We start from the raw sequence: 26,073 nt of genomic DNA, 5'->3' as shown, positions 1-26,073 counted from the left end.
TACATGAATTTGGCCATGGACCCCCTTTCTTAAATATGTTGTTCCAGGGACCCCCCAGAAGCAAAGATTTGAGTTACAAACTCAAATTACATACAGTATATTTAAAGATTTGCACACATTTTCACAACTTTTCAGATCCACACACGCGCGCGCGCACGCACACACACCACACACACCACACACACACACACACACACACACACACACACACACACACACACACACACACACACACACACACACACACACACACACACACACACACACACACACACACACACACACACACACACACACACACACACACACACCAGACACCACACACACACACACACACACACACACACACACACAGAATGTTATCTTACATGGTCTCTCTCCGGGGCGTACTGATGTGCGGAGTAAAAGACCATTTCATTTCTTTAATGCCTAAGTGCTTTGGAGTCCAGTATTTAGCCTTTGGGAATTAAAAATGCAGTAAAGGAAAAAATCGGGAGACGTACACGTCTGTCTGTCTGTGTGTGTGTGTGTGTGTGTGTGTGTGTGTGGTCTGTGTGTGTGTGTGTGTGTGTGTGTGTGTGTGTGTGTGTGTGTGTGTGTGTGTGTGTGTGGTCTGTGTGTGTGTGCGCGTGCGTGCGACAACTCTCATCTCCTCCACTATGAGATTTTGTGCATTAGCGGTGAAATCTCCGCCCGCAGGGCATGTATTAGGGGCCAGGGATGGGGTGGGGGAGAGCGGGGGGTGGATGATAGATAAAGGAGAGACAGGGAGATTTCCAAAGCCGCAGAGATCTCATTGGATCTCGGCGGAGGCGGACAGCGGTGGCTTGCTGGTCGCCCGCCGGCAACCGCTAATGAGACGCGACACGCTTTAATTGATGAGCAGCGTTGGGAGAGTGAGATGGAGGGAGTCGGAGGGGGGAGAGGAAAGGTTGGAAGAGGGGGTATAGAGAGACGCGAGGACCGCAGCCCTCTCTCTCTCTCTGTGTCTCTCTGTGTCTCTCACCCGCATGAGCCGTTGTACTCGAACTTCCCCTGGTTCAGTTGCATGGCAAGGTCTGAGAGAGAGAGAGAGAGAGAGAGAGAGAGAAATCAGACAAAAACACAGTCATCAACGGTTAACCAACACACAGTAATTAACTGTTTATTTTTGAGTATTTCTTTCGAACAAGAAGGTTGATGCACACCTCAAAAGGTTGGTGACAGGTGCATAGGACAAGAAATGCATACATAAAAATGGGATCTCTGATAATGAAATCAAAGAAGAGGACCCGCACACTGTCAAGAACTTGCAAAAACTTTTGCTTTTTATTTTCTTTATTTTGAAATAAAGAGCAACATTCTTTGTAGAGAAATAAAATGACAACTAAAGGAAAAATCACAGCCTAAAAGAGAATCCACGTGTTTGTTTCTATGGAACTGAACAGCCCTACTAAAGCTGAATGTCAGAGTCACATAAACTGTAGTAACGATATGACATCGTCCATGTCATAAAGAGACAAATCCTGGAGCGTTATATTTCGGAAGACATTCCTCTATGATCAGAGTAAGACATTCACGGCTCGCCCGTCTGACCGCCACGTGTATTTTCAGCACGTTTATTTTTTGATCAATTATTTGATTTATATGATCAATCAATCAATTGTGTTCCGGCTTGCATCAATGGCGCCAACACTTAAATGTCATATTTATTGCATCACAATAAGGGTTTAAACTTAAACCCCAGTATCCATAGTCTGTGAAAACGACAAGATCGCAACGCATTGCAACGGTCTGCTATTTTCGCCACTGACACAGTATGTAAGGGGGAGGTGAAACCGTTGATAAACAGGCAATCTTCTCCTGCGTGATTGACGCTTCTAAATGTGTCACACTAGAGATCGAATGCCCAGATAAAACTCATTGTCTCCCCAATACATAGTCATAGAGTAAAGCCCCTAGCAGGGACAGAGTACCATTATGGTGTGTTATTGCAAACAATTAAAAATATATTTTTAACTTAATTTTGTGGGACATATGATATACAGTATATTTGATTAAAGAAAAAGTAGCCTACACAGTGCTGCTTTTAAGTGTTTTGACAATTATTTTGGCCAACTTGCAATACCCTCGCAGCCTACCTGTGGGGCCACGACCCACAGGTTGGAAATGGCTGCTCTGTCACGTTATTTCTTTCTGTATCGCTCTGTGTAGCTGTTGCAGCCTCTCTCTCTCTCTCTCTCTACCCGTGCACCCCTCGTGCACTCCCCTCCAGGCCGTGCACATGGAGGCCTCCCACAGGAGGCCATATGGTTCCACCCCTACGCCTCTGGCCCCGACGCAGCAGCTGCTTTGTGTGTGTGTGTGTGTGTGTGTGGTCATTGTGTAGTTTTATAGATGTGGTACATAATTATGTAATTCTGACTGAGTATAAATGTGCATGTGTGTTAACCATTTAATTGTGTGTTCACGCTGTGTGTGTGTACGTGTGTGTGCGCGCTCGCACATGTCAGGGTCCACTGTAGCGTGCTGTGCTACCTGGGGTTTGGAGGTTGAGCGAGAGAGAGAGAGAGAGTGTGTGGGTGTGTGTTTAATGTCAGAGGTTGCATTTACTGTAGCGTGCCTTGATCTGGAAGCTGAGTGACAGCGTGTACGCTGTGTGTGCGAGTGTGTTGTAAAAAGTACTCACATTTTATACTTAAGTAAAAGTATCAATACAGCAATTTATCAATCCGGTACAAGTAAAAGTCTAGAATTCAAAATGTACTTGAGTGAAAGTAGGAAAGTATTGGCATCAAAATGTACTTAAAGTACCAAAAGTAAAAGTACAAAATGTTTGAAAATAGCAGATCTATAAGCTCACAACGCGTCGTTGTGAGCTTGTAGATCGGCTATTTTCAAATAGCCAAGGGATAAAATAAGGCTAAAGTGGTTAAAGTATGTTTTATAATATTACAATTTATATCTGCAAAGTAACTAGTAACTATAGTTTTCAAATAAACTGTAGTGGAGTAAAAGTACAAAATTTGGATCCGAGATGTAGTGGAGTAGAAGTAAAAGTATTTGAAATTGGAAATACTCAAGTAAAGTACAAATACCTCAAAACTGTACTTAAGTACATTATCTAAGTCAATGTACTTAGTTACTTTACACCATGTGTGTGTGTGTGTGTGTGTGTGTGTGTGTGTGTGTGTGTGTGTGTGTGTGTGTGTGTGTGTGTGTGTGTGTGTGTGTCAGGGTCAGGGCCGAAGCGTGCTGTCATACCTGGGGTCTGGAAGTTGAGCGAGACCATCTGGCAGCCTGCGTTCCAGAAGATCTGAGGCATGTAATTACTGGAGTCCACGCGTCCTCCTTTGGGGTAGATACGACTCATCTGACGCTTGTTGTAGCTGGAGCTCGCAGTTGAGGAAAAACACACTGTCCCAAGTAGCCATGTCACATACTGTATGTGTCTGTCTGCGCATGCATGTAATGGGTGTATTGTGCATGTATGTTCGTGTGTGTGTGTGTGTGTGTGTGTGTGTGTGTGTGTGTGTGTGTGTGTGTGTGTGTGTGTGTGTGTGTGTGTGTGTGTGTGTGTGTGTGTGTGTGTGTGTGGCAGGCATGTATGTGCATATGTAACTCCAAAGTTACATTTAGTTGCGAGTGGGTGTTGCGCACCGGAAATAGCAGATATACAAGCTCACAACTAAGTACAACTTAGCCTGGCCATACTAATATCACTGCATAATTACTTAAACCCACCCCATATTTAGCATAATGGGCCCTGATTGGTACCCCACAACTTCGCGGCTGGGAAATCCAATCACAACCGAGCGGCGCCAGACCAAATCAGACCAAATGCACTGGCAGACTCGTCTGGTTTCCAGGCTAAGTACAACTCAGGCTTAACCCACTTGTATTTTCTGTCATTGTGGGGATAGCTTTAGCAGAAAACATCCAATCGCTGCGCTGCGACTGGTTGTGAACTTGTCGATCTGCTATTTTCCGCCAAAGCTTTCCCCACGATACGGATGCTGGGGTTCAAGTGGTTAAGTGTGTCTGCCTTGCCTAGGTACCCTATGCATGTGTGTGCATATGGATTTATGCGCACGTGTGCGCGACTGTGTGCATGCATCAAACAGACCACAGGGCTATTTTTAGGGCAGAACAGCTTGGGTCAAGCAGCCCCACTGGAGAGACTGCTCAGAAAAGTGTGTTTGTGCGCGCGCGCGTGTGTGTGTGTGTGTGTGTGTGTGTGTGTGTGTGTAGGTGTGTGTGTGTGTGTGTTTGTGTTGTGGAAAGTACTACTAGTCACATGGTCATGTCACGTCAATCAGTTCCAATCTAGGTGACCCAAATCTTAAAAACTTCAAATGAAACTTTTCTTGCATTAATATACTGTATGTTCTTCAACACTGTCGACTGAGAACTTTAACCCATGCTCCCTTCCACACTGATCCCTGCTCCACCCATGCTGCCTCACACACTGCTGCTGCTGCTGGCACAGATTTACCTCCACCATTCCAGTCCTGGCATGGTGCAAAAGGTTAAACTGGAATTCAGTGTCTTGCTTTGGGCTCGCTTTCGTATAATATTATACTCATGGACTTTTTCTGCATTACGCTCCCTGTTTTAGCTTAGCCTGCTGAACACTGGCTAATCCAGGGAGCATCGTAAGAGCCATCAGTGCCAACCAGGGAAGGAATTTCAGGGAGGCCAAGAAGGCCATGGCCGTTGTTGCCCCTCAGAAAATGGCATGACTTGAGGCCATGCCCCAGCTGACTGTACCCCTTTCTCCTGTCTCTGTCTTGTCAATATGGACACCAGTGTTTTTCTTGTCATATAGACACCAGTGTCTTGTTGAGTCCCTATTTTTAAACCAATCCAGTATCTTTGATTTGTGCAGGGCTGAGCATCAGATTGTAAATACCCATTTATTTCACAGCAGATTATTCTACATATTCAATTTAACCCTTAATTCAATTAATTATTTCAATGACTAAAGTTTTGTTTTATTTGATGCCTTCCTGCTCTGGCAATTGGCCTTTGTGCGCTCACCATGGAGAATCCCAAATGCCAAGTGGCCTTGCCCCTAAAATGATGAAATTCTAGGCCTGGTGCCAACTAAATAATAACTGTATTCCATTTGTTGCAAATTATACACGATTACTGAGTTGCTGACGGAAGGATACTTGACGAACTCTATAGCGTTGGTTTTCAGGTAGCCCAGGCCTACGGACTCGTTGAAAGATGACATGTTGTGATGGATGTTCCTCTCTGAAAGACACGGGAAGATAACAACACTATAAGATGTGGGGAAACTTGGGTACCTGGCACACAATATCTTCAGGTGAGGGTTCTGCGGACGAATACAAATTCATTTGGGGGCGTCTTTGAGGCCCTGAAACCAACCAATACAAGCGACTTTACAGAAGAACAAGCTCTAAGCCGCTTATTCCAACCGATTCTATAAATGTCTTCTAAATCCTTCTTCTAAATCAGTGGTTCTCAAACTTTTTCCATGTCAAGGACCGCCAAAATTACATGTATTTGGCCCGTGGACCCCCATCTCAAAATATGTCGTTCCAGGGACCACCCAGAAGCAAATATTTCAGTTACAAATGTTCGCTTTTAAAAAGACATATATTATCTATAGTTAAAGCATTAAATAATTCTAGGCCTAAATGGGTTCAAATAAGCAGACATGGCAACGCTGATTCGACGCCCACGTGAAGGCAAACGCTCACCTTCTGCCTGGTCAAAGCTCTGGAACTTGACAGGCTGGGCATAGTTGACCATGGCCGACAGGTAGGGGTGGATGTTGGTGGTGGCTCCCACGTAGGTGTACTGGGCGATGAGAGCCTCCTCCGAGTCCTCAGGTTCCTCCACGCCCTACACACACACACACACACACACACACACACACACACACACACACACACACACACACCACACACACACACACGGGACAACACACTGGTTGAGGCGTTGCCAGATTTGTGAGAAAAACAAGCAGACATGTCTACGAGAACAAAGCCCCCAAAAATGTGACCGGTTCGCATGATCACACACAAAATGTGTTAATATAAGCACCAAAAATGATAGTTTTACCACTAACCTCTAAATATATTTGAAAATAGCCGATTTACAAGCTATTTAAAAAAAATCATGATTCCTAATAAGCAGACTGTGACTGACTGGTTTGCATTATCACTCTTTATGCACCAACATTTGACAAGGAATAACTTAAATCCCAGCGTCTGGTGTGTATAGGTGTGGTCGGTATTTGTGTCCTTACCTTCTTGTTACCTTCCTGGTCTGATGCTTCAGAGATATCTGTTGCGTCTGTCGCTTCAGAAGCCTCTGTCACCTCATCATCTGTGGCCTGTTCGCACACGCACACGCACACACACACACACACACACACAAAACGCACTTCTTGATGCAACTTCTTATTTGCCTGAAGTGTTCTAAACATGTAGCCTACAGTACATACCGACAGACAGAGACGATACATGTACAGTATATACTGTAGCTTTTATTATTTGAACCGTTTCTATCTTGTGGTTCTTGTTTTCTTTTCTCACCTCTCCTGCTCTACCCTACCTCTATCCTCTCTTTCTTGTCACGAAAATTACTAAATGATGGGGCATGCAGCACTGCACGCACACGCATAAAACCATAAAATAATTCCACCCACATCCCAGTGGCGTCAGTTCAGCAAAAGCTAAGGTATGGCAACATGACTTGCCATACCCAATTGACGCCACTGCCACTTCCACCTGTTAACCTGTGACGTGACAATAAAGCTGATTATGCAAGACTAGAGAGAGAGACATGAAGTGGTGTAACACATGCTCCGCCCACCTTCTTGATGCTGTTGTTGCGCTCGTCAACAGCGTTGCCCTGGGAGAAGGTGCTGACATCCTCTGACCGGCTGATCTGAACCTCGCAGTTCACCTCCTTCTCCTCGCACTCCTTCTCTCCTAGTCCTACACCTACACGCACGCAGGCACACACGCACACACCAAAAAAAAACACACAAACACAGTGACTACTACAGAACTGACCCATGCTTATTCCGAGCTCATCGCATATCAGCACTCTGGGCATTCTATCTGTCTATTTTAATGTTTTTAGAATTGCAAAAGAAATGTGAAATGTGTGTGTGTTCCCAGCGTGCTGGCCATCATCGTGGTGCTGAATCCTTCACCACTCCATGCATGTAGGCAAGATCAGTGGTTCTCAAACTTTACAGGCCGCAGTCTCCCAAAATATTCAGAATTGAAATGATAAAGGAATTAGTGATCAGTGGGATCTTGAGACAGAGGGACACATTGTGTGCACAAACTGTATAAACACAACACTGTATGGGCCTGGACCCCTGGGATAGCAGTCTGGGCACCTAAGCTACAAAATAGCCAAGGGTTCAAGTCCCGATCCCAACGACCTTTGCTGCATGTCACTCCCTATCTCTTTCCCAATTTCCTGTCAAACTACAATCCTATCAATAAAGGTAAACGTAATGCCTATCATGTTGCGTAGGTTGAAAATAATTAACTCTGAATTAATTACACAGGCTGCAAGTCAGGATCAATCGCTACTTTACAAAACACAATATATTTTATAATAATAATAGGCTACATGAACATTATTCCTTCATTCTTTACCCCTCCTGGGGATATGTCTTTGTTCCTTTAATCTTTTTTTGCGGGTCATGGGTCGGTTTAGGGTTGTTGATGAACATATATTTCATAATCAATTATCATACAGTTCACAATTATGTGAACAATGAAAAGGGAAAACTGTAATGGCTGTTTTGGGGTCTCCACTGAGGATGGGTGGACTGAAACTCAGTCAAGTCTGCTTCTTAATTTCATTCATTCATTCAGCATATTGTCTCTGTCGGGTGGAAACCTCATACGTCCAAGACTGTTTTTTTTTCAGGATTCAAATTCAAAAGTAGCAGATCTACAAGCTCAATTAGATCTGCTACTTTTGACGCTTTTGTGTGACATTGTGTCTGCAGTATGATAGAAGTAGGCAATTAATTCACGGAAAAACGAAACAAAAGCACATACAGTTAAAACATGGAGATAAGAGTTTTTCCGCCCGGCAACAAAGATAAAGCATTGACTCTGACCGTTCTCGGTCTCCTCTTCATTCTCACATCCCAGGATGATGGCAGGTGTGTTCGTCTCCCCCGCCTCCATGTGCTTCTTAAAGGACTCCAGCTGCTCTGTAACACACACACACACACACACACACACACACACACACACACACACACACACACACACAGAGCGTGAGCACACAATCCAACAGTTGTACTGTAGTCACTGATGAACTGGAAGTCAGTACGCTGCAGTAGACATCATGTGCCAGGCGGTGGCGCTGTGTGTGTACATACTCTGTTCTACTTCGGGTTTCAGCCGCTTGTTCTTGATGAGGATTTTGCGTTTGAGGTCACTGGGCGAGGGCAGAGCTCGCCCCGCCTCGATCTGCAGCAAACACAAAGGAGAGACTTATACACAGTGGTGGAAAAAGTACTACAATTCTTGACTTAAATACAAGTATCAATACTGCAATGTAGAAATACTATCTGTACTACTACTATACTATCTACAAGTCCAGCATTAAAAATGTACTTGAGTAAAAGTACAAAATGTACTTTAAGTACCAGAAGTAGAAAGTACTCATTATGCATTATGCCCCTGAGATGTAGTGGAGTAGAAGTAAAAGTGCTGAAAATTGGAAATACTCCAGCAAAGTAAAACATACCTCGACATTGTCGACATTGTACTTGAGCAAATGTACTTAAGTTAGTGGTTCTCAACCTTATCAGGCTGCAACACCCACAATAATCATATTTGAACTGGGGACCTCCCCACCCATTACATTCTGTATAACACAGTTCTATTGTGAAAATAGCAGATCTACACGCGAGGCGTTGTGAGCATGTAGATCTGCTAATTTCATAATTTCTGCCTCTAATATTTGACAATTTGGCCAATGTTTAATTTGTCTTTTTAAAGGTATTAAAAAGTCCTTAAATTGTCACTGTGGAAATGTGCAGATACCCTCTATACACTTAAACTTTATGTTGGTTTGTTTACTGTTGAGTGAGAGAACAATGTTGCACATTAAGTTAATCATCCCCCAAAATAATTTGGGACCCCCCCCCACAGGTTGAGAACCACTGCTTTAAGTTACTTTACACCCGGGGTTTTCAAAGTGGGTGACGGGGCACCCAGGGGTGCCGCGACGGCAGTCCAGGGGTGCCACGAGATCATTTGATAATATTTGGAATTTATTTGGTCAGTTCTAACCAAAATGGTTATTATCTCAACGTTTTCCTCGCAACATGATCACTAAAATATCCTCACTGTCGGGCAGAAACCTCGTATCTCCAAGTTTCAAATGTGTACGTCTTTTCGTAAAGCAAAGCCCTGCTTCATCATACAAGACTGTCGCACAAAACTAGTGAAGACAGCAGATCTACAAGCACACAACGCCTCGCAGTTTAGTACATTTTATAGATGATAAATACAAAACGAACGAACGTTTTGGACATACAAGGTTTCCACCCGACAACGACGATATGCTATAAATATAATGTGCTGGGAGTGAAAATTATAATGTAGGGGTGCCTCGGATGAAAAACATATTTATGGGGTGCCCTGAGACAAAAAAGTTTGGGAACCGCTGCTTTACACAACTGCAAATGCATAAACTAATGTGGTCCAGTCAGATTAAAGCCAGAGCGTTGGAAGTGAAGACCCACCGGGTAGCCCTCCAGAGGCAGTCTGAGAAGCAGGTCCCCAAAGATCTCCTCACAATACTTGGCCATCTTATACTGCTGAGGTTTACTGTAAAGCACAAAGCACAACATTATTCACACACAAAAACCACAATGCACGCATGCTCACAGTTCTATTCAGTTGAATTTGAGTATTTAAAGGGTCTGTACATACAAGAATGGTACTGTAGCTCAGTATGTCCACAAGGCGGCAGTATATGTTCTGTTTATGTGGTGTATAGCAGTGATTCTCTTTTATATGTCTTCGACATTGTTTATTGTGTGTGTGTGTGTGTGTGTGTGTGTGTGTGTGTGTGTGTGTGTGTGTGCACCCTTCAAGAGAATTGTCTCGTCCAAACTCTCCTGAACTTAAATGCAGCATCTTATGTTGAAGGAATTGCCCTCTCTGTGTAGAAATCTATGCCGTTACGTCACATCTCCAGTATTGACTTGATTATGCTTAGTTCAGTGTGGTATCAAGCACCGAAAATAGCAGACCTCTGAGCTTGGAGGTCTACTACTTTCAATATGTTCACCAAAAGGCCCTTTTATGAATTTCAGCCCCTGCCTCTCTAACATTCTCTGTACCAACAGTACCAACCTGCAGTGGTTCTCAAAAGACAGGATGACAGGGTAGTCTGCTGTGACGAACGCTGTGTCTCTGATGGCCTGGATGACGTCCTGGTGGACGCAGGAGGAGGAGCACAACAGGATTAATCTTAGGCCTAGAATTATTGAATGCTTTAACCAGTGAAAAATAGCAGATATACAAGCTCACAGCGCGGCACCGAGTGCCGCGCTGCGAGCTTGTAGAGCTGCTATTTTTGAAAAAGTAGTGAAAATTTGTGCAAATCTTTGAATATGTATTTTCAAAGCGAACGTTTGTAACTCAAATTTTGCTTCTGGGTGGTCCCTGGAACTAAATATTTTGAGATGGGGGTCCGTGGCCAAATACTTATCATTTTGGGGGTCCTTCACAAGAAAACGTTTGAGAACCACTGACATGGTAGTCTCTCAAGAACAGACTAACTGAGCTCCAGTTAAGTGAAAAGGACCTTTTCTTTGACGATGGCTAGCCAGATTGCTGACATAGAAACATAGGTTTTTCAAAGAAATCTTAGAAGGATTCAAAAGACACTTATAGAATCGGGTAAAAATTCAAATTTTCAAGATTTTTCAAAAATAGCAGATATACAAGCTCACAGCGCGGCACAGTTAAAGCATAAAATAAGGATACACAATAATGTGTACCCGTTCTAAATGGGTTAATCTCCTTGACCCGTCTAAAACTAATGATGAATGTTTGTCGACTACATTGTGTCACTGACAAAAACTAAATAAAAAAGAATAAAAAAATAAGCTATGACGACTAAAACTGAGACTAAATATATTGACAATTTCGTCAGCAAATAAAAACTAGACTAAAAGGTTAGGGAGGAACCACTGCAGAAGAGATCCAGTAGAAATAAAAGACAAGTCATTTTATGTTTGCTTTGCGCTCAGGTGTTGCGCTCCGCAAATAGCCGATCGACAAACTTACAACGCGCCGCAAGCTTGTAGATCGGCTATTTTCAGCATGCAACCAGGTGTAAAATCAGCCATCAAAGCCTACCAAAATATATTTTTTGTCTACAAAATCAACTGTACATTTAGTCGACTAAGATCTTATGATATTTAGTCTAATAAAAGACTAATACTAAAATGTTTCAGAGGACTAAAATATGACTAAAACTAAACAAAATTTGCAGTCAAAATTAACACAGAAGGGCACAAGAAGAGAAAAGAAGAGGAGGAAGCAGAGAAAAGTTGTGTGAGAAGATGCGATATCAATATATCAGCACAAGGGGGCAGACTTACATCATGAGATAACAGCTGCTCATTGAAAGTCAGCAGTGTGCGATTTGTTGTCTGTGTGTGTGTGTGTGTGTGTGTGTGTGTGTGTGTGTGTGTGTGTGTGTGTGTGTGTGTGTGTGTGCGAGCGTGCGTGTGTGCGTGCGTGTGTGCGTGCGTGCGTGCGTGTGCGTGCGTGCATGTGGGTGTGTACGTTTTGTTTGGCCGTGTGTGTGTGTATGTGGAGGTTTTGTTTGGTCATGTGTGAGTGTGTGTGTGTGTGTGTGTGTGTGTGTGTGTGTGTGTGTGTGTGTGTGTGTGTGTGTGTGTGTGTGTGTGTGTGTGTGTGTGTGTGCGTGCATGCGTGCGTTGCATTTACCTTGAACAGGATGTCCGTACACATGGCCTTGCCGTGAGTGATGATTGGTTCCTGGTCTTCACCTTTCCCGTCCCAGCAGTCTAGCTCCACACACCTGACAACACAGCATGAGAATGAGACAACAGCATGTGTTGAATGTGTGTGTCTGTGAGTCAGGCAACAGACAGGTGAGAAATTAACCCATTTAGACTTGAATGCAAACGTGTGTCACTTTAGCTTTGAACCACTTTAACCATTATTTTATGCTGTAACTATTAGAAAATAGCAGATATACTACTAGATCTGCTATTTTTTTTAAATCTGGAATATTTGTGCAAGAATATTTTTGACCGGATTCTATAAATGTCTTCTAATGTCTTCTAAATCCTTCTTCTAAATCAGTCATGTCAAGGACCCCCAAAAAATATATTTGGCCATGGACCCCCATCTCAAAACATGTTATTCCAGGGTCAACCCAGAAGCACATATTTGAGTTACAAATGTTCTCTTTTAAAAAGATATATTCAAAAACTTGCAAAAAAAGAAAATAATATATCAAATAAAAAATTAAAAAAATAGCAGGTCTACAAGCTCGCAGCGTGTCACTCAGTGCCGCGCTGTGAGCTTGTATATCTGCTATTTTTCAATAGTTAAAGCATTAAATGATTCTAGGCCTAAATGGCTTTTAAAGGGAAAACAACATAAAGTGTCTTAGTAAGGTATTGGGTCACCCACGAGCTGCCAGAATAGCTTCTAAGTGCCTTGGCACAGATTCTGCAAGTGTCTGGACCTCTACTGAAGGAATGGAACACCAGTCTAACACAACATATTCCCTCATTGGTGGTGGTGGGGAGTTCTGTCTAAAACGTCAGTCCAAAATCTCAATCAATTGGGTGAAGATGTGGGGACTGTTAAAGGACAACTTAGTTTTTTTACAACAAGGGTTCATATTTTAGATTGTAATTAGAGAAAATAAAAGATGAGTATTAAAATGTTTTCATTTAATTCTTTCTATCGTTTTAGTGATTTTAACGATTTTGATTTGCATGCAAGCCCCCAGGTTGGGGGGGCTTGGGCATGTAGATCGGCTATTATCACAATTTCTGCCTCTACGTTTATCAATTTGGCCAATGTTTGATTTGTCATTTTAGAGGCATTAAAAAGTCCTTAATTTGTCACTTTAGAAATGTGCAGATACCCTCTATTGTTGTTTGTTTAATGTTGAGAGAGAAAACAATGTTGCACATTAAGTTAATCATCTGGGGATCCACCCTCCTGGGGGTCCCGACCCACAGGTTGAGAACCACTGCTCTACTGTACGTTGTTGTCAACAGAGCGTTCTTGCTGACACAGTCTGATCATGTCCTGCACTGACAACCTCAGTCACCAGAGGATGAAACGCGAGAAGAGCAACACATCACACTATAATGCACGAGCATCATGTTCAGAGAATGTGCTCTCGACAACAACTTCCAACCATTATATTCACTTACATCTTCTTTCCCATAGATCAAAATGCAGATGTCACTTTAGTCGCTGTTGAAACACTAGCCAGTCGAGCCAGTCTTTGTGACAGATGATCCTGCCATCTGTGCCCCAATAACGAGCCGTCTCTCATTGTCACAGTTTCCTACTCTCCGCCATTTTGATGCAAAAATCACAGTCAAACTGTGTCTGCTTAGCGTCTTTATACATGCCAGAGCACGATAGGATGTTAATTACTTGACTGAATTATGCAGTACTCCTGTGTGGAAGCATCTGCTTTCATTATGGTTCTCCACTCTCTTATTCAGCACTTATACTTACATTTTTCACCCACATACTGTGTGAACGCACGCACGCACGCACACAGGCACACTTTAATCATACTTTATACTTAGCTATTCAAACATAGCAAATATACAAGCTCATAGCGCAGCACGGTTTTAGATCTGCTGTTTTTGAAAAAGTTTTTGCTAATCTTTATACATATTTTTTATTTGTCCCCACAGCAAAATAAATGCAGTAAAGTACTGCTAAGAGACTGCTAACTCACTTATTCAGAGCTCATAAGACCATATTTTTGCGAACGTGGGTCGCAATTTACTATCAGAACCGTCAAATCTTGAACCTATCTATCTGTCTGTCTGTCTGTCTGTCTGTCTGTCTGTCTGTCTGTCTGTCTGTCTGTCTGTTGCTTGTCTTTTTTGTTGATTGATCCTCACGCTCTGACATCACGCTCTGATATCACTGTGATGTCATGGGAACCAAATCCCTTTTATTGCCATATATGGCGATCCCTGTGATTCTACTGTACAGTAGTACCTGCATCCAGACAGCAGCACCTGGCGATACATCTCCACAGAGGACTTCCCGCCGAACTGTCGTCCGGTCAGGTAGGTGTTGTGAGAGGAGCTGATGAAGTAGTGGGCCAGGGGCTGGTCCATCTCCTGGTACAGCTCCAGCCGGTCCAGGAACACCGGCGCGTTCTCGTCTGACATCAGGTACCGACAGAACCCGTCGCTGGACATGTGGCCTGGTGGAGAGGACACGCACAGATGAATGAATGAATGAATGAATGTGTGCAGGCACGTGCACACATAGACATCAAAGGGGGCTTGAGCCTCTGACCTTTTATCAGTCTGTAAAAAGTGCCCTCTCCAGACCATGAATGCAGTTTTTACTATGGTGAATGAAACGCAAATTGCCCCCTTTCCATGCCATACCTGAAGGAAGCATTCAAGAGAATTGCCTCGTACAAACTCTCCTGAACCTGAATGCAGCATATGTTGCCCTCTCTGTGTAGAAATCCATGCCGTTACGCCACAGTATTGACTTGATCATGCTTAGTTCAGTATGGTATCAAGCACCGAAAATAGACAACCTCCAAGCTCACAACGTGTCACATCGCGACGCGTTGTGAGCTTGGAGGTAAGCTGAAGTGGGGTCCAGGGACTCCCATGGCCCTATATACGTTTATTTTCAAAACATCTTGACATTCTTTGAAAATATCTGAATAGCTCTGAAAACGTTAACACCACCATGGCACAAAATCTTTTCAGATGGGGGTCCGCAGCCAAATAAACATTAATTTAGGGGTCCTTGACATGAAAAAGTTTGAGAACCACTGTCCTAGAATGGCCACTTGAATCCTACAGTAGATCCACAATGGAGCCAAACCACCTGTTCTATAATGTGGATCCGAAGATGCACATCATTTCCAAGGCTTTACGTGTATGGAACCATTGAAGTGTCCATGGAGACCTTTTTTGTTCCAATTACCAAGTAGAATGGTTCCCCAGAGACCCTTTCTTGATGTGGTGAGGTGGAAATGGAATAGTTGTTCTGTGGGCCTTGTTGCTGTGGTACTTTGTCAACATGGAATAAAACAAGCCTAGATTTCCAGAGGCGATCCTCGCTTGATGAATATATTATCTGTAATGAAAATAATCTTGACTTGCTAGATGCAGACGGTAAGTATAGAGTGCAGCCGCGAGGGTAAACAATGCAGCAATAAAAGAACACCTTTTGTAAAGGGAATTCTAGTTATAATTTTTTCTTGCATGACCTGAAACTGAAACCAGATAACTCACGAATAGAACGAACCAATATAGAATGAGCCAATATAGAATGAACCAATATATATTATAGAATGAGAAAGCAAATGTAGATATAATATTTTATCTTGGCGTTTAGGCTCTGCTACATTTTTCTCCCTGCTCAGCACAATTAGACAATCATCATTAACCATTAAGAGCAGGGAGATAGATATACAGTATAATAACAACCCCCCATGGGGAACAGAACTAATAGCAGAGCCCACTGGTTGTGCTGGTGTGGCGGTGGGAGCAAACAGCGCATAGCAAAACACACATACACATACGCAGAGGGAGCGCATGACGAACACAACCCAATTGGTCAGCTGATTGCCACGTCAGCGTATGACGTATGGGTCTTGCGTAACACTGTACACAACACCCACATAGTAAACCACATGTGTGAAACCTCTTGAGTATATCTGCCTGAGCTAACCTCGCAAACTACGTCATCATTTATCCACGTACTCCTATTCAACCGTGGATAGTGTAATATGGCGGCGCACCTGTTTGCAGTGGCTACTGAGGATCGTGTTGTTTGAATGTGTGTGTGTGTGTGTGTGTGTGTGTTTTTTTATATGACAAAGCAAATGGAACCAAATCATGGAATCGACTTTGAGAAACACTGTTCTAGTGAAATGTGTTGTAGTTATCTCCCCACACAGGCAGATGGCACTGCAGCTTCAAAAATGAATTCACAAAGTTTCCTCCCGATTCTCTCTCTCTCTCTCTCCCCCCCTGAGCATCCATCCGCCTGTTCAGTACCTTTCTTCACCAGTTCGGGGTCCCTCTCGTACTTCTCAATGATCTGCATGGCTCGCTTTGGATCGTAGAACGGAAACAGGATCTCATTTAGCCTAGGGTCCCGCTGGTTCTGTTGGTTCACGCACGCCACACACACACGCACACACACGTGCATGCACACACACGCACACGCGCACACACACACACACACACACACACACACACACACACACACACACACACACAAACACACGCACACACAAACACACGCACACACACACACACAGCCATATACACACACATGGTTAATAAACACAACAACCTACCTTACCAAAAAAAAAGCTTCTACATGGGGCTGAAGATGGTTTATTTCATACATGGCCTCTAAAAGATGTTTAAAGAACCAACAAATCGTCGTTGTCGGGTGAAAACCGTGTATGTCCCAAACCTTTTTCATTTATCATTTTAAAAATGATTTAAACTAGTGAAAACAGCCGATCTACAAGCACACAACGCCTCGCACGGCGAGGCGTTGTGAGCTTGAAACTTGGAGATACAAGGTTTCCACCCGACAACGACGGAATGCTTTACAGGGGCCATGATATGAAATGTGTGACAATTATGCAACTATCCTCAGTACCACGCAGAAACCTGATTCTTTTGGTAAAGTGCAGTTCGCCCATGACACAGACAAGGAGACCCACTGGACGACGAACGCCGCATGGCAGAGAGAGGACGACCGCACGGACCCATATCCATTAAGCCTCTAAGAACGGTAGGTTCCGTACGGAACCATTGTTTACTTAGATATGGAAGGATGACCTCCCACTTGGGTAATGACGCCCCCTGGCGATCATTCAGAGAAACTACTTCAGCTCCCGTACTAACGTAGGTAGGAAGGGCCTGTCACTCAAACCGGAGTGACCCGCCTCCAGGCTATATAAACCCCCGGAGGCGGAAGTAACATCCTCTTAATACCACTCTCTGCCACATTCAGTGAAACAGAGGGGCATTACGTGGGAGGTCATCCTTCCATATCTAAGTAAACAATGGTTCCGTACGGAACCTACCGTTTACTGTCAATATTCCAGGATGACCTCCCACTTGGGATTCTTAAACTCCCCTCTAAGCCACAACCTACTCTCATACCCCCACACACCCCTCATACGGGTGAGCACAGCCCAAACGGGCGTGACCCATCACCCAGAAGGTCCCAGGCCCACCGGACCTGGGTGTGAAGGCATGAGAAAATAAAGAGAGACCCTGACAGACCGAAGTCCGCCTCATTCAACTAAATGAAAAGGACAAGTCCGCCTTATAAGTAAGACACACTATATAAGGAAAACACAGGGTCCCCCCAAAGTACCCCAGGTGGCAACATGCCCACCTGTGGGAGGGGAAGATCCGACTCCTCTATGACGTAGAGGAGGCAACTGCACCCAGAACCGAATGCGCTAGCGAAGAGGATTCGATATCCAGGTGATAGTAGGCTGCAAAGGTAGAAGGCGAAGACCAATTCGCCGAAACACAAATCTCCTGAACGGAGACTCCCTTTGCCAGTGCCCACGAAGTAGCCACACCTCTAGTGCTATGGGCTTTAAGTGCCGCCGGCACTTCCACCCCCGCACTAGAGTAAGCCAGCCTAATAGCATCCACAATCCACCTCGAAAGAGTGGGTCTAGACACCGGCTTTCTGACAAGAACATTGCCCATTTCTACAAAGAGCTGAGAAGAAGCTCTAGAACCAGCAGTCCTGTCACAGTAGGCCTTCAATGCCCTGACAGGACAAAGGCAATTCAGCCGTTCATCCTCCACCGAGACAAACGGAGGAGGATGAAAAGCCAGAAGAACAACAGGCTCCTTAGGAACCACCATGTTCTTAGGAACAAACTTAAGATGAGGCTTGAGCAACACCTTGAGATCATTGTTCATAAACTGCATGCACTCCGCAGACACCGAGAGAGCTTGCAGGTCACCAACTCTTTTAGCCGTGGCCAAAGCCAGCAAAAGAGCCGTCTTGAAACTCAAAAGTTTCAAAGGCATCCCTACAAGCGGCTCAAAGGGAGCCCGACATAGGCCCCCTAGAACCACCTGCAGATCCCAAACTGGGAACAAAGACCTAGTCACCGGCCTCAAACGTTCAACTCCTTGCATGAACTTGATGACCTCCGGGACTTTAGAAGGTGCCTTGCCCGCCACCCCCAGGTGACAGGCATTAATAGCCGCCAAATACCCCCTAAGGGTAGAAAATGCTAGACCACTTCTCAAGCGGTTCTGCATAAATTCCAGAATTTCCTGGGCTGACGCCACATGAGCCACCACAGGTGGAACACGCGACTCACACCAGTCCTCAAAGGCATTCCACCTTCCATCATAAGACGCCCTCGTAGAGGGCGCCTTAGCACTCTGAATGGTATCAACCACTTCAGAAGAAAAACCGGCTGCCAGCAGGTTTAACCTTTCACGTGCCAAACCCGCAGGTCTAGGACCTGCAGGTCTTGGTGGAAGATCTCCCCCCTGGCCTGACTCAACAGGTCCCTGCACTGAGGCAGCTGCCAACCCGGTTCGCAAAGGAGAGGGGCGATCGCCGATCTCCACGTGCCCTTGTAGGGAGCCACCAGGAGCATCTCCAGACCGAACCTCCTGACTCTCTCCAGAGTGGGTCGGATTAAGTCGAAGGGGGGAAACGCGTACAGTAGACCTCTCGGCCACGTGTGCGCTAAGGCGTCCAACCCCAAGGGAGGACTGCCCTTCACCGCGAAGAACCACGGACACTTCGTATTCTCCGCTGACGCAAACAGGTCCGCCACTGGCTGACCAAACTTGCGAAAAATCTGGCTCACCACCCTGGGGTGGAGAGACCAATCCTCGTAGCGAGGACCTCCCCTGGACAGGAGATCTGCTCCGCTGTTGAGGAGACCTGGGACGTGTGAGGCCCTGATCGACTTGAGGCGCGACAAGCACCAAACCGTCAATTCTCGAGCCAGACGGTCCAGTGGCAACGACGACAGGCCCCCCTGTTTGTTGACATAAAACATGGCCGTCGTATTGTCTGTCCTGACCAGGACGTGACAATGCAAAATCCAAGGCTCGAAATGCTTGAGCGCCAGGAGTATAGCCATCAACTCCAAATAGTTGATGTGACGACCCCTCATCTCCAGAGGCCAAAGCCCCTGCGCTGTGCGCCCCTCGAAAGTGGCTCCCCATCCACTGAGACTGGCGTCTGTCGTGATCGACTTGTGGGAAACCACCTCGCCAATCGAGACTCCGCTGGTGAGGAACCCCTCCACCAGCCACGGAGACAGGGCGATCGCGCAGGAAGGGGAAACCGTAACCTTCTTGTACTTCAAGGAGGGCGGGATCCCGAGGGATAACATCCATCTTTGAAAAGGTCTCATATGAAACCTGCCCAAACGCAACAGATGTACTGCGGAAGCCATCATTCCCGTCAGTACCATGCAACTCCTGTAAGTGACCTCCTGGCCCACTTGAAAGGAGTCGAGACATTCCCGAAACCTGTCCACCCTCTCCTCTGAGAGACGGGCCGACATGTCGGATGAGTCCAGAAGGACCCCAATGAATGTAAGACGACTTGCTGGAGTCAGCATGCTCTTGCCGTGGTTGACTATGAAACCTAAGGCCTTCAGGTGAGCCAAAACCACTTGTGTGTGACGCGCCACTTCGTGGGCGGAGCTCGCTGAAATCATCCAATCGTCGATGTACGTCGCCAACCTGACGCCCTGCTGTCTCAGCGGGGCGATGGCTGCTTCGGTCACTTTCACGAAAACCCTCGGGCTCAGTGACAGACCGAAAGGGAGTACTGTATACTCGTACAGGCGACCCTCGAAGGCGAACCGAAGGAATTTCCTGTGTGGGGGATAAATCTGGACGTGCTGATAAGCATCCTTCAGATCCACTGAACAGTGGAAATCCCCTTGCCTGACCGACCGTAACATGGTGGGTACTGTTAGCATCCTGAAAACGTACTTCTTCAGGTACACGTTTAGTGCCTTTAGGTCCAGGATGGGACGTAGCCCCCCCCCCTTTTTGGGCACCAGGAAATAACGGCTCCAAAATCCCATGCGGGATTGGGTCCTGTCCAGCTCCACTATAGCACCCTTGCTTAGCAATGAGCTGATCTCTTCTCTCAAAAGACTTGCTTTTAAACCACGTGCTCTGGTATGAATAACCCTGCTCGAAAGCGGGGGTATATCTGCGAACTGTAACCTGTAACCCCTGGTTATCGTTCGAAATACCCAATGGCTCGGGTTGCATAACTTCCACTGGCGCGCACAGCGTGCTAGCGTGTTTTGAGCGAGAGAAACCCCACCACTGTGCTTCCGTGACGGCGGAGCTTTTTGGCGGCCGGACCGGAAGTGGGGAACCTGCGTATCCGTATCCGGAACGACCGGATGCGGAGCGCAAGGGTTCAATAGGCCGCATGGCGGAAACACCTTCTGGTTGTACCGCTTGACTAGCGGAGCTATTTTGCGGCGGGACCGGAAGTGGGGAACCTGCGTATCCGTATCCGGAACACCCGGATGCGGAGCGCGGGGGTTCAATAGGCCGCAAGGTGGGAACACCTTCTGATTGTACCGCTTGACTAGCGGAGCTCTTTTGCGGCCGGACCGGAAGCGGGGAGCTAGCGAATCCGTATCCGGTGAAACCGGAAGCGTTCGGTTTTCGCTCGATAGAGCGACAGGAAGAGCAAAGCGATTCGACTGATAAACAGACTCGCCCACAACTAAAGCATTCTCCCCTGACAGGAGAGGAACTTTTACGTTTAATACCTGCTCTAAGGCCTTTATGCTTGTCCCTTGACCCGGGCTCATAGTAGGCCGACAGAATTTCTGACTCAAGGTTAAATTCATAGCATCGCTCACGCGAGGGAAAATCCACTCGCGCGCATGAGGAACCATATAATTGTTTGACGTTAACATTACTGGTTGCTGATAAAACCTCTGACTGATTAAAGAGTCCTGACGGGACTCCATCATTCTTACAGGAGGCATGCATAAAGGATTCATATTGTCGACGCGAGGGATATCCCACTCGCGCGCTTGAGGAACCACATAATTGTTTGACATTAACATTACTGGATTCTGATAAAACCTGTGATTGATTATCGAGTCCTGACAGGACTTCATCATTACTACAGGAGGCATGCACGATGGGGTCGTCTGTGCTAGTGCGAGAGAGTTGGACAGAGACAGACTTTGCTCTTTCAACATGTTTATTGTCGACACAGGAGGCATCAAAATCAACATTTTCATTTCCCCGACACGGGGTACCGAAAAAACGCCCTCGTTTGGGGGGAGGGGGACCGAGAGACACCTCGGACCCCCGCCCCAGCACAATTCCCCTCTTCAAAGTGTCATTTGCGCTGTCCCCTACCGCGGCCACCGCGGTATGAAGACTGCTGCCTGCCATCCTTGGACGGGCGGCGCGGCTGAGCGCGCTCGGGAACCACAGCCTTGCTGCGGGGCCTGTCAGGCGCCCTGGCTGCAGAGGCTCCCCTGGAGGAAGACGAGTGCTTCTTAAAAGAAGCAGAGCGGCCCCTTTCCTTGGCGCGGGAGGAGCGGGACGTCCTCCTAGCTTGCTGCGGTTCATCCTGTGGCACTGTGGTGGACTCGACGATGTCCTTAGCCGCCTTGAAGAAGGTAACTCTACCCTGCAGCAGCTCCAAGCCCCCACCCATGAGGGTGGTGGGACTGTTCTCCATGTTTATGAGAGACTTGTACATCTCCCCGCGAGGACCTAGAGGCTTCTCGCCCACGTCCCTCTTAGGCTCGAGGTCGACATAGTCGAGCCAGCGGGCTCTCTCAGACTGGAGGTTGTAGTCCATGGACCTGCCCATCCACTTAACCGCATGCCAATTGACCTTCAGCATGATGTCAAATAGAGTGTTCAGTTCAGCTGTGTGCTCCCCCGTGGGCAGACCTTTGACCAGGTCCTTGGTGGAAGCGAGCAAGAGCTGGATCAGATTCAGGTCCTTAGCGGCCAGAGCAGCGGACCGGTAGGCGTTACGAGCCCTGTCCGACTGCAGCTTGTCCTCCAGGACAGTGAACCCCGGCGGGTTGGTGCCGACGGGGCCAACAAACGGCCCGTTTTTAGCTGTGCCTACATCTTTGTACTGGGGTCTGACGGAACTCAGAAAAGATTGTGCCAACAGGTGGTCCAGGTTAGGGCAGGTGGACATGCCTGCCTCCGCACCTCCCACCAAATCCAACACAGAAAAAGGCAGCTTCCTGGGGTCTTTATGTGTCTTCCATGAGGAATGGAGGGCCTTGGTGAAACCTTTCACCAGCGGCAGCCTGGAGAGGACATACGGGGCGGGAACCGAAGGCTCCTGCCCGGGCATTTCGTCATCATCCTCGGCCTCTTCAGAGGGGAGAGGAGGTGGCAACTCCTCTCCAACTCTGGCCAGAGCTCTCATGTAGACTGTGAGATGATCCAGCATTTCTGCTGCAGAATCGACGTCCTCTGCTCCCGCTTCACTCGCTTGACTGGCGGGTGGAGGGGCAGTGGTGCCTGAGGAGGCCTGGGAGCTCCCTGCGGCGTCCAGTTGACGTGCTGGAGCCGCAGGGGCATTACCTTTCACAGTGACCGTGAGTCGAGAACCCTCGTCCTCGACGGAGTCCTCCTCCTCCTCGGCCGTGTATCCAGAGTATTCAGAACCAGAACCCTCGCTCTGACAGGAGCTCAGGTCCGACTCTCGCCTGAAGGTCTGGACTGTTTTGGTGATGCTCACGTCGAGGGGGACGTCCCCGACGGTCACATCCAAGCGTTTCTTTTTGGGCACCGCGCCCGAAGGGGAAAAGGCTACCGGAGATTTCTGGATGTTAGCCTTCTTGGTCGCCTTCTTAGCGGCGACTTCACCAGACCCGCCAGCTCCAGTGACAGTGGAGCTAGCTGCGGTCGGTTGCGCGGCAGGCGGTGTCTCATGTAGCACGGCGCCATCTTGACTTGGAATGGCGCGCTGATTGCCAAGCGGATCTCCGGAAGGCAGCGCCGCACCTTGACCAACGGTGCGGGCCGCCTGGGGAAGGAAAGACTGGGCTGTGGGGTTGAGAGCAGTGGACCCACCTGGTGGAGCGCAGGCCCCGAGGCCTGCCCTGGCTAGGTAGAACCGGTGTATCAGTACATCGTGGTCGTAGGCCACGCAGCAGTCACAGAAAGGTCCTGCTCTCCCCTGAGGACTCAGTGCAGAGAAGGCGTGTGCAACGCCCATGCAGCCGACACAGAGATGGTGAAGATCCTGTCCGTCGATGAGTCCTGGACAGCCTGGACATTGCCTCGGCAGGAAAGCCAGAGGATCCATGGCGAAGCACTGTAGATAGAGTTAACCAGAAGCAGACGAGCTAACAAGCTAACGGCTAAGGCTAGGCCACGCTTGATTCGGGCAGGGCCTGAACAAGCGGTAAGCAGTGTAGCTAACGTTAACAATAGCAGACGAGCTAACAAGCTAACGGCTAATGCTATGCCACGCTTGCTTCGGCGGAGGCCTGAACAAGCAGTAATAATCCTTTGTTATAAAAGGAAATAACCGTCGATTTAGGACGGAACAAGAATAAGTATTCTTAAGTACGGGTTAATTCAACACTCGCCAGTGGGCGACTCCAATGCCACCGCTTTAGGCTAATGCGCGAAGAATAATAATACAAAGGCTGAGTTTCAACTTATCTGAATGTGATATCGCAGAGAGTGAAAAGAAGAGGATGTTACTTCCGCCTCCGGGGGTTTATATAGCCTGGAGGCGGGTCACTCCGGTTTGAGTGACAGGCCCTTCCTACCTACGTTAGTACGGGAGCTGAAGTAGTTTCTCTGAATGATCGCCAGGGGGCGTCATTACCCAAGTGGGAGGTCATCCTGGAATATTGACAGTAAACTGGAGCGCTGATCTGTTGACACAGCTGTGTGTGTGTGTGAGTGTGTGTGTGTGTGTGTGTGCGTGTGTGCGTGTGTGTGTGTTAGGGATGGGACGATAATGAAAATGTCATGTCACGGTTATCGTGACAAAAGAAATCACGGTGTACGATATTATCGCGATAATCAAAATCCATTATCCTCGGGCGGAACATTTGCCAAAAAACAGCCGATCTAGATCGGCTATTTTTTGGCAAAGACATTTGATAGAGAGTGAAAAAAAGAAGTAGAAGTACATATATTATAAGTACATTTTACCAATAGAGGGTTTAAGTGGTACCGGATATGCAGCTCGGCAAATAAAAGGTGAACTGATCCCAGTGCATGACGGAGGACGATCTCACGATGAATAAAATATCCACAATACAATTATCGTGAGTGTTTTTTATCACGATAATATCGCTTATCGTCCCATCCCTAGTGTGTGTGTGTGTGTGTGTGTGTGTGTGTGTGTGTGTGTGTGTGTGTGTGTGTGTGTGTGCGTGCGCGTGAATATGTGTGTGTGCGTGTGCATTGTCATTACTGACTGACTAACTGACTGACTTTACACACCAGTACTTCCCAGGCCTTCAATCCTCAAGATCAGCGCTCCAGTTTTTAGCCACTCTATCAATACGGCCCTCAGGTGGATGACAACAGGGTCTTAGACAAAGAGACGCACAGTAAAGTTCATTTGGACAGGTCGACGTGGGTCACAGTGACGGCTGGGGGGACGGGGGGGAGGGGAGAGGGAACGACAGCTGGCTGTGTGTCGGGAGGGAGGCTGCTTCGAAGCAGGACAATTTTCAAAGACAAAATAGCCGCGAAGAGACACAATTCCGTGTAACACCACTGAACACTTTGAGGAATCCAGGTGGGAACCAATCTAACAGCATCAGCTCTACAGTGGGACGGAGAGGGAAGGGGGAGATCGGCGTTACACACAGGGCAGCGGGGAGGTATAGCTAGCAGCAGCCGCCGCACTAGACAAGAGGTTTTTCAGCCACAAGAAAGTAAAGAGGAGAACATGGCAGAGAGGGGCAAACACACAGACAGACAGGAGTAAGCCAGAACCGGGCGGGGGGGCCAAGCGGGAATAAAAGCGATTGGACGAGAAGCCTGACACCCCCTCCCCCCCACATGTTTCCATGGCAACAGCGATCAGAAAGGGCGAAGCGAGCTAGCGGCAGGGAGAAAGTGGAAATGGGATTGGGGGGAGGGAGACATGCAGCTATCGGGGCGGGGGGGGGGAGTCGGATGAAGTTGCCCTCACAGGCTGATCGGATGTCAGTTTGTGTTTGTGCCCCTCAAAGAGTTACAGGTAGGGTTTAGTAAAACCAGGGCTGGTCCTGGATCAGGGCAGACGACGGGCAACTTCTACCCAACGTGGCGGACTGGGGGAGAGAAGGCGGGTGAAGCCTGATTTGTACTTCGTTGTTGCGCAGCGGGTGGCGTTTTCCCAGGAAAAATTGCAGACCTACACAGAGGCGTCAATTGGGTATGGCGAGGTATGGCAGCTGCCATACCTTGCCTACAGGGGGAAAACATTTATTCATCTTGCCTGTTGCTAAGGTATGGCAACATGAGTGGTGTCTTGCACGCACACGAAGGCGCGCGTGCAAGACACCACTCATGTTGCCATACCTTAGCTTTTGCTGAACTGACGCCACTGGACCTACAAGCTACGGTAGGTCTGCTATTTTTGGGGGGACGCCCGCCGCCGCCGCGAGACGAAGCATAGATGAGGCTTCAGGAGGCGGGGTCAGTAGCGGGGAGGAGGGCGGGGTTAGAGGGGGGGGGGGGGGGGGGGGAGGGGTCACACAGAGAAGTTAATGAATGATAAAGGAGTCTTACTTCATTCAGAAAGCTGACTAACTGGTCTACGGTTAAATAATCTGTTT

At 47.1% G+C, this 26,073-nt stretch overlaps 1 protein-coding gene across 1 annotated transcript in view; it reads right to left on the bottom strand.

Moving 5' to 3' along the window:
* Nucleotides 1-26,073, bottom strand: part of plcb4b (phospholipase C, beta 4b) — a gene marked incomplete at its 5' end in the record, with an annotated part of 75,002 nt that overhangs the window by 19,446 nt on the left and 29,483 nt on the right. The window contains 14 exons of the mRNA XM_080744884.1: nt 1,007-1,058; nt 3,244-3,368; nt 5,154-5,238; nt 5,709-5,850; nt 6,260-6,346; nt 6,829-6,959; nt 8,105-8,200; nt 8,372-8,462; nt 9,746-9,830; nt 10,362-10,441; nt 11,970-12,063; nt 14,253-14,463; nt 16,289-16,397; nt 26,027-26,073. The exon at nt 26,027-26,073 is cut by the window's right edge and continues 11 nt beyond it. Coding sequence (XP_080601010.1) covers nt 1,007-1,058; nt 3,244-3,368; nt 5,154-5,238; nt 5,709-5,850; nt 6,260-6,346; nt 6,829-6,959; nt 8,105-8,200; nt 8,372-8,462; nt 9,746-9,830; nt 10,362-10,441; nt 11,970-12,063; nt 14,253-14,463; nt 16,289-16,397; nt 26,027-26,073 — 1,435 coding nt within the window. The remainder of the gene's footprint in view (nt 1-1,006; nt 1,059-3,243; nt 3,369-5,153; nt 5,239-5,708; nt 5,851-6,259; nt 6,347-6,828; nt 6,960-8,104; nt 8,201-8,371; nt 8,463-9,745; nt 9,831-10,361; nt 10,442-11,969; nt 12,064-14,252; nt 14,464-16,288; nt 16,398-26,026) is intronic.

Source organism: Nannobrachium achirus (genome assembly GCF_963921795.1).
Source record: "Nannobrachium achirus genome assembly, chromosome: 16".
Classification (NCBI taxonomy): Eukaryota; Metazoa; Chordata; class Actinopteri; order Myctophiformes; family Myctophidae; genus Nannobrachium; species Nannobrachium achirus.
The sequence above is the reverse complement of the archived record's forward strand: the minus strand, read 5'-3'. Positions and strand labels throughout refer to the sequence as shown.